This window comes from Hydra vulgaris, chromosome 02 (assembly GCF_038396675.1).
Source record: "Hydra vulgaris chromosome 02, alternate assembly HydraT2T_AEP".
In the NCBI taxonomy this organism is placed as follows: Eukaryota; Metazoa; Cnidaria; class Hydrozoa; order Anthoathecata; family Hydridae; genus Hydra; species Hydra vulgaris.
The window spans coordinates 43,359,228-43,367,181 of NC_088921.1; the positions used below are offsets into that span (position 1 = coordinate 43,359,228).

At 28.7% G+C, this 7,954-nt stretch overlaps 1 protein-coding gene across 1 annotated transcript; it reads right to left on the reverse strand.

Moving 5' to 3' along the window:
• Nucleotides 1-869: 869 nt before the first annotated feature.
• Nucleotides 870-1,712, reverse strand: LOC136076078 (uncharacterized). The gene is made up of 2 exons (XM_065789542.1): nt 1,195-1,712; nt 870-1,077 (listed from the first exon to the last, which is right to left on the reverse strand). Exons 1-2 carry the CDS (start codon nt 1,710-1,712, stop codon nt 870-872), a joined length of 726 nt encoding a protein of 241 aa, XP_065645614.1.
• Nucleotides 1,713-7,954: the final 6,242 nt, after the last annotated feature.

A 7,954-nucleotide genomic window follows, 5' to 3' on the forward strand; every position in this document is an offset into this window, starting at 1 on the left:
AGGAAAACTAATCTTCAAAACTTATAAAGTCCTGAGATGAAAAATGGGCTCATTTAATCTTCTTAAAAAAACTTCTATATAATAATATAATAGCGCTGAACACTTCAAAAGTGATGAGTGCAAACTGCGTAGAGTTTGTACTTTAACAGCTGTAATACACAAAAATAATAAAAATTAGTATTCAAAATGTTCATCAAATTTGTTTTTGAATTGGTTGGTACTAACTGCATCTATTGTTTCTTGTATAAGCTTGTTCCAATCATTTACCACTCTATTGGTAAAATGTCGTTTAATATTTCCCGTATATTGTCTTCTTAGTTTACTATTGTGGCCTCTAGTTTTACGGTCTTTTTGCATTGCGGATTTTATGTGAAAGTTTATGATATCGTATCCTTTCAAATATTTAAACATTTGTATTATATCATATCACCTCTTCTTCTTCTATTCTCCAGCGATAGTAATCCCAACTTTTTTAATCTCTCTTCATAGCTATATCCTCTTAAACTTTCTATTCTAGTAGCTCTCTGTTGAACACTCTCTAGTTTATCTTTATCATACTGCCAATAAGGATTCCAGATGTGAGCTGCATATTCTAAATTTGGACGAACTAAGGCTATAATCAGAGTTTCGTTGTTTTTTCATCTAAGAATTTAAAAGTGTTTGATCTGACCTAGCTTTTGATTTGCTTTATTTTCTGCTTTATTTACATGGTGTTTCCATCCTAAATCGTCAGAAACGTACGCACCTAAATCTTTTTCCATACTTGAGTACACTAAAGTTGTATTGTTCATTGAAAATTTGAGTTGGTTATTTCCAATTACCATAATCTTTCATTTTTGCTGGTAGAACTTCATCAATCACTCATTAGATCATTCCATTAATACGCCTATATCTTGTTGAAGTTCAATTATATCATTAGCATTTTTTATTGCTTTAAGGATTTTCGTGTCATTAGCAAAGACTTTACAGCCTGATTTTATTTTATTGGAGATATCATTGATATAGGCTACAAATGAGAGTGCTTCTAGCACTAATCCTTGCGGTACTCCGCTCACAACTATCACCACTCTAAGAAGCCTGTTTTTTAAAAATCCATGGCACCAATCCAATAATTTTGATTTAAAACCAAGAGCATCCAGTTTTAACAATAATCTTTCATGATCGACTCAAACGCTTTGGCAAAATCTAAAATACAAAAAGATCACATCCCAACCATTGTCTACTGAATTTGTGATGAAATCTAGAGACTCCAATAGGTTTGTCACACAACTTTTATTATCAACAAACCCATGTTGGTTTTTATTGATTAGCATGTTATCTACTAAATTTTTCATCATTTTATCCTTAATTATCCTTTTTATGACTTCACAAACTACAGATGTTAAAGATACAAGTCTATAGTTGTTAGGATCTAATTTGCTACCATTTTTAAACAACGTAATGATATTAGCACATGACCATAACTTTGGGAGTTTACTTCTTTCAAAGAATTTATTAAACATTATTGATAGGGGTTTGGCTAAAGCGGATTTGCACTCCTTTAGAACTTTTGGGTGAACTTTGTCCATTCCAGTTGCTTTATTAGTATCGAATTTGCTTAAGTATTCTTCTACAACAGAGACATTAAAATCTGGATTTCTACACAAAGTTTGTGTTTCTATATCTATGATTGGAACAGATGAATCTTGCGAATACTGATGCACAATACTCATTTAATGTATTTGCAATTACCTTTAAATCTGTTACAATACTACCGTTTTTTAGTTGGATCGCTCTTATGTTCTCTTTGACTTAAGTTTTATTATTTATATATGCATAAACTTTCTTGGGGTTAGATTTGTTCTATATTAGGCTTTTTTAAACATTTTTCTGATATTTCATTAGCCTTTATACCGTTTTTTATATATATGCGTACTCCTCCAATATCACTACCAACTTTTCTCTGTCTTTTCTAAATAAGGTGTATCCATTGATATTAGTTACTGACTCATTATTCCACCAAGCTTCACAAATCATTACTACATTAGCTTTGTTTGAGTTAATAACTTTAATTAGTTCATCGAACTTATTGTTTAATGAAGTTGCATTCAAGTATAAGCACGTTATTTCACTGAGTTTAGATCTTAATCTTGATGGTGCTTCAAATATTTTATTGGTTTTTGATTTCAATTTTCTGCAACATATCGTTTCTGATAACGAATCGAAATGTCGAACTTTTATCTTTTTCTAGTTTATTTAATCTATTTCTTTCACCAAGTAGCAATTTAAGGCTAGCTCTTTCTCTACGTTAGATCTGGATTGATAAATACTTTATTTTTACATGCTTTACATGCATTTTATTTAATTCTAGCAACACCTAAAACTTGTTTCTGATGAACTAACTAGTTCAATAACTAGTGGTCCTGGTTTTTATTTATCTCTACTGTTTAAGCTTAATTGTGTAACAATATTCAATTTATCTAATCCAATAGCATCGAACACTTCACCAATATTTCCATCGTCATTTTCTTTGATACCATCCTTGCTTTTTCGGCTCGATTCTTTTAATCCAAACACTAATACATTTTTTCCCTTTTTTTTCCCTTTTTCTTTTTGTTCAGCTAAGATTGCATTAGTTATTCTCGTTTCTGATTTACTGGAGGTGCTCCTTCGCTTGTTTTCTTTAGCGGTTTGTTATTCTGTATTACTATTTTTAATTGCTTTTTTAAAGTTTTATTTTCAGTATTAAATCTTTCATTTTCCTTTTCCAATTTAATAATACGCCCGAGTAATTCCTCCTTAAGTACTTCAATTGCAGTACTAATTGCTTGAGTTGTATCTTTTGATACTACCATTATTAAAACTTTTTTAAAACATGTGCTTAATTATGCTGCCATCTTTAAGCCGCCATGTTAAAAAAAAATTAATAAAAAAATAAAAAACTTAAAAAAAAATTTTCTATAAAAAATTAATAAAAAAATGACCTATAAAGCTGAAAAAATATAAGAAACGTAACAACTTTTTTTTTAAGGTTAAAAGTTATTTAGGTGCACTAAGAAGTTCCAACGTTCTTATCATAGAGCATCGTTCGAATAGCACTTAACCAGGGAGTTTGCACTTCCTTCCTTAGTAATGTTGCATATATGGCCAGAGCCGAATTTGAACTACGGACCTCAAGTTCCAGCCATAATATAACGTGTTAATTTTTTGAAGTATTTCATTGTAATATTTTATAACTATTTATTTAAAAGTATATATTTTTAAAAATTTTACTTTATAAATAATTAAATTCTGAGTGTTATAGCAGTATTTATATTATTAGTTTATTATTATAAAAGATCAAGAATTAATTCAAGAAGATAAAAAGAATAAAGAAGTTAAAAAATGTAATTTGACACCTAGTATTCTAATGCGAAGTGATTGAATGGTTATGTGATGTGTCACTAATTTTTTTCATTACACTTTTAATTTTTATAGGTTATCAAACATCATCAACATATCAAAGATCTAAATGTACTAGAGACTAAATGTAATAGAGAGAATATCTGAAGACATTCATGTTTCTAATAGTAAAAAGATTGAATAATAAAAATGTCTTTTAATAAAAATTTATTAGTTTTTAATAAAATTTCTGTTAAAAGACAATGATAATAAAGCAAGATTTGCATAAGGTTTTTTATCCAAAAAAAAACATTTGCACAGTTATTTCCATCTTTTTTTAGCATTTCCATCTTTTTTGTAGAAAAAAAATTATTTCTTTATATGCGTTTTTGATATGTAAAAGTTGATTTTCACTTTCTTAGAAATTTTCTTTTTCTAAACGGAAATTATTTTATCGTGTTTTGAATGTACATTTATCAAGTTTTTTATCCATTTGAGAAACATAATCTATAAAAAATTCTCATGAAGTTCACATGCTAGTGAGTAAATTTGCAAGTGTCTTTTAATTAACATAAAAAGGGTTACTTGTCACAAAATAATTAGGGATGGTTGTCACGTTTGCCTTAAATGCGCACTTTTTAAACCGCATTATATATATAAATATATATATATATATATATATATATATATATATATATATAAAAGTTAGATAAGTGTTTTTTACTAATTAATTTATATATATATATATATATATATATATATATATATATATATATATATATATATATATATATATATATATATATATATATATATATATATATATATATATATATAGTGTATAAATGAACAGAACAGAGCAGACGCAGCACAGTAATTAGCGCGTTTGCCTCAGAAGCTAGAGATTCGTGGTTTAATGCCACATTGGGAAAGTGTTATAGTATGTATAAGGAAGGAGGCGTGAACTTCCTTTTAAATGCTCTTCCGCGGTGCTCTGTGATAAGAACGTGAGGACTTCTTGGGGCACCTAAAAAAAAAAATTAAAAAAAAAATGAATATGTGAACATTTATTCTTTGCGTAGTAAAAATTAAAAAAAAAAAGTAAAACTTCTGCAGATGTTGCAATGCGTGATCTTAAATATGCAAAGATAATATCATATCTATTAGATCAGCAGCAAAAGGCCATGAAATTAACTACAGAACATTTGCACGTTATTATAAAAATATTACTTTTACTAACATATCACTTGATTCTATAGCAGATCTAATTAAACAAAGTTAAGAGCCCATGTGCATGAATATTAGTTCCAACAAGCTGATAAAGATTGGTTTACTGCACCTATAAAGCGCCATTTGAATATTTCCATAAAGCAGCCTGAAGCTACTAGATTAAGTCGAGCAAATAGTTTCAATAAGCAGAGCATTGCACTGTTTTTCAACAACTTGCAACAATGTCTTCATAATTACTCAATCTTACCAAATGACTTTTGGAACATGAACGAAACAGCAGTAACTACTGTACAGAGATCTAAACAAATTATTGTCAAGAAAAGATTAAAACAAGTGCCATCTGATCAGCTGAACAAGAAACATTTGTAACTTTAGCATGCACAATAAATGCTATTGAAAATAGCCTTCCAACGTTTTTTTTTTCCCTCGTAAATACTTTAAAGATTATTTGCTTATAGTAGCACCAACAGACAGCTGGAGATGCCAACACAAGTGGTTGGATGAAAAAAAAAGTTTTTATAAACGATCTGCAATATTTTGTACGCAATACAAAATGCACTAAAGAAAAGTCTTGTTTATAGTTGCTTGACAATCATGATACACTTCTCAGTATTAAAGGATTAGATTTTGCAAAAAATAGTGGACTAGACATGCTTACCTTTCCACCGCATTGCACGCAGAGATCGCAGCCCTTGGATAATTTTACGGTCCACTAAAAAACTATATAATTACTGCTATGACTTCATGGTTGGTAATGAATCCTAGAAAAACCGTAAACATTGCATTTTCATAGACTTTCTCCCAAGAGTATTTTGAGTGGTTTTGCAGCAACGGGTATTTACCCATTAAATCAAGATATTTTTACTAATGTTTTTTTATTGTCCTAATTATGTAACTGATTGCCCAAACTATCTTCATCCCATGCTGATTCAAATAAAGAAATCTGCCAACTGTATTCAGTTCAACTAAAATAACTAAATAAAAAGACTAAAAAATCTATTCAAATACCAGCTATTTAGCTAGAAATAAGTTTAAAAAATCCACTTGTATCAAATAAAATCTTTACTGTGTACCCAAGTCATAATCAACCCTAAACTCATGTCCCCAGAAAATCCTTTTTGGGGATGATAGCCCATAGTAGTACATTTAGATATAAATTTGGAAATCAAACTATTACGTACGAGAAAGATATTTTGATTTTAAACTTTGAAGTTAATAGGCCTAAAAAATTGCAAAATGACAGAGAATTTTGCATTTTTACAGCATTCATTATTCTTTTTTAAAAGTCATTTCATAGTTGTGACAACAAAAGAAACATTCTTATGTATATAAAACGACATTTCTGAATAAAAATATCACATCGGGAAATAATTCTTTAAGATTACAGTATTCTTATTTTGATTTGAAAAAAACCCTATCAACTAAAATGAATCCTTGCTGTTGAGGTATACAACACAATTCAGAAGCTTCTTTTCATATTCTGGATGACTGGGATCACGTCTGTATTGTTGCCAATGTACATTGAAGTTGTGATGCAAAGATTCTGTGGTCTGTTCAGAAAATACTTCAAGGCTTGACTTGTGGCGGTCAATAAAATGCTTCACCTGAAAAAAGACTGCATGCACCTTTGGAGTAATGGAGGTGTTTGGCCACTTCAAGGAGGAACTCTGGAACTCCTTGGTCTTGTCTGCAAAGTTGGGAGAATAATTATTTCCTAAGCAAGAATTCACAACCTTTTCAAAACACCTGAAAGTTTCAACAAAAGGCATGACATTGAATGGGAATGGTAAAAACAACCAAAATAGTTTTCTGAAACACTAAATGTTTTTACTTAAAATCACTTCTAGATGTTTTCCCCATAACCAAGTTGAGTAATAAGTTCTGTAAAAATGCAAAATCCCCTGTCATTTCGCAAATTTTTAGGCCTATTAGCTTCAAAATTTAAAATCAAATTATCTTTCTCGGACGTAATTTTGCAATTTTGTTAATTAAAAAATTTTGAGTCTATTTTGGAAGGACTTGAACATGAAAAAATAATTGATCAGCTAAAAAATTGAATTCAATATTGTTTGTAAAATACTACACAACCCAATGGGCACGGGACGTAAAAAAGACGTCTTTGAACGTTTTGGACGTCTTATGAACGTTCAAAAGACGTCTATTGTAGGTCCGGTGCCCACTTGGAAGCTATGATTAGTCATGTTTACAAATAGTTGGATGATGTTTATAGGTACGATAAAGCTTTGTTGTCTTCTGCAAGTTATAATACTAATTTTTCCGTAAAAAGTATCATATGCTTTTTACGGAACTAAAATATTTTCATTGCTTCAGAGGTTGTGACTATTTTAGTGTAATCAATTTAATCACCTGTCAGAGGATCCACAAGTCGTTTTTAATTATTTCAAATGTTTGTGCTCCCAATCCCTATTTTCTACCATAAGTTTTTAATACGTGTAGCTGCCAAAACAAAATAAACCTTGGTCCCAACATTTCTTCTGCTAGTATCTCACATACTCTCCAAATCTCTATGTACTATGATGAGTAATTCTTTAAAAAATGGTATTTTTCTAGAAGCTTTTTTTAAGATCTCCAAAATAAAGCTCTAAAATTAATTTATTTCCAACATACTAATTTGAACTGTAGCATACTCTATTTTTTATTTAAGTCCTTAAATTGTGTCCTTTTAATTGTGTCAATTTAAGTCCTTAAATTGTGTGATTTTATTTAACTGTTAAACTGCCTATTTGCTTGGAACCAAAATCATGAAAACCTACCTAATACATTCATCAATTTTTTTAATCATTGGGAAATTGTAAATATATTCTGCTCAAAACTTTTCATACAATATAAAAGCATAAAAGCAAGGAACAATCTCCCTTTTTAACTAAAATCTAATAAATCATTCTATAAATTTAAAGTTTGCTTTAAATTTAGAGAATCTATTTTACAACTTATTATTTATAACCCTAACTCTGAAATTTTATTTATCTAATTTTTTTATTATTTGTGTTGTGTTATAATACTAATTTAAATCTTATTAAATTTGTAAATTTATTTTTTCTTAAACTGAAATTTTTTAGTTAATATTCTCTTTATCACTATTTTTTTTACTATTACTTTTATCATTTATTACTATTTTTATTACTTTTATCATAATAAATATTTTTATTATTAATATTATTGCTATTATTATTATTGTTACTGTTATTGTTAATGTTACAGTACAGTATATACTTTCTATAATCGCTACTATAATTCTTACTTCTATTATAATTAATATTATTATCCCAATTTTCATTATTATTGAAGTTGACTGGTGTTTACTTTTTATCAGTACTTATTACTATTTCTAAATATCCTCGAT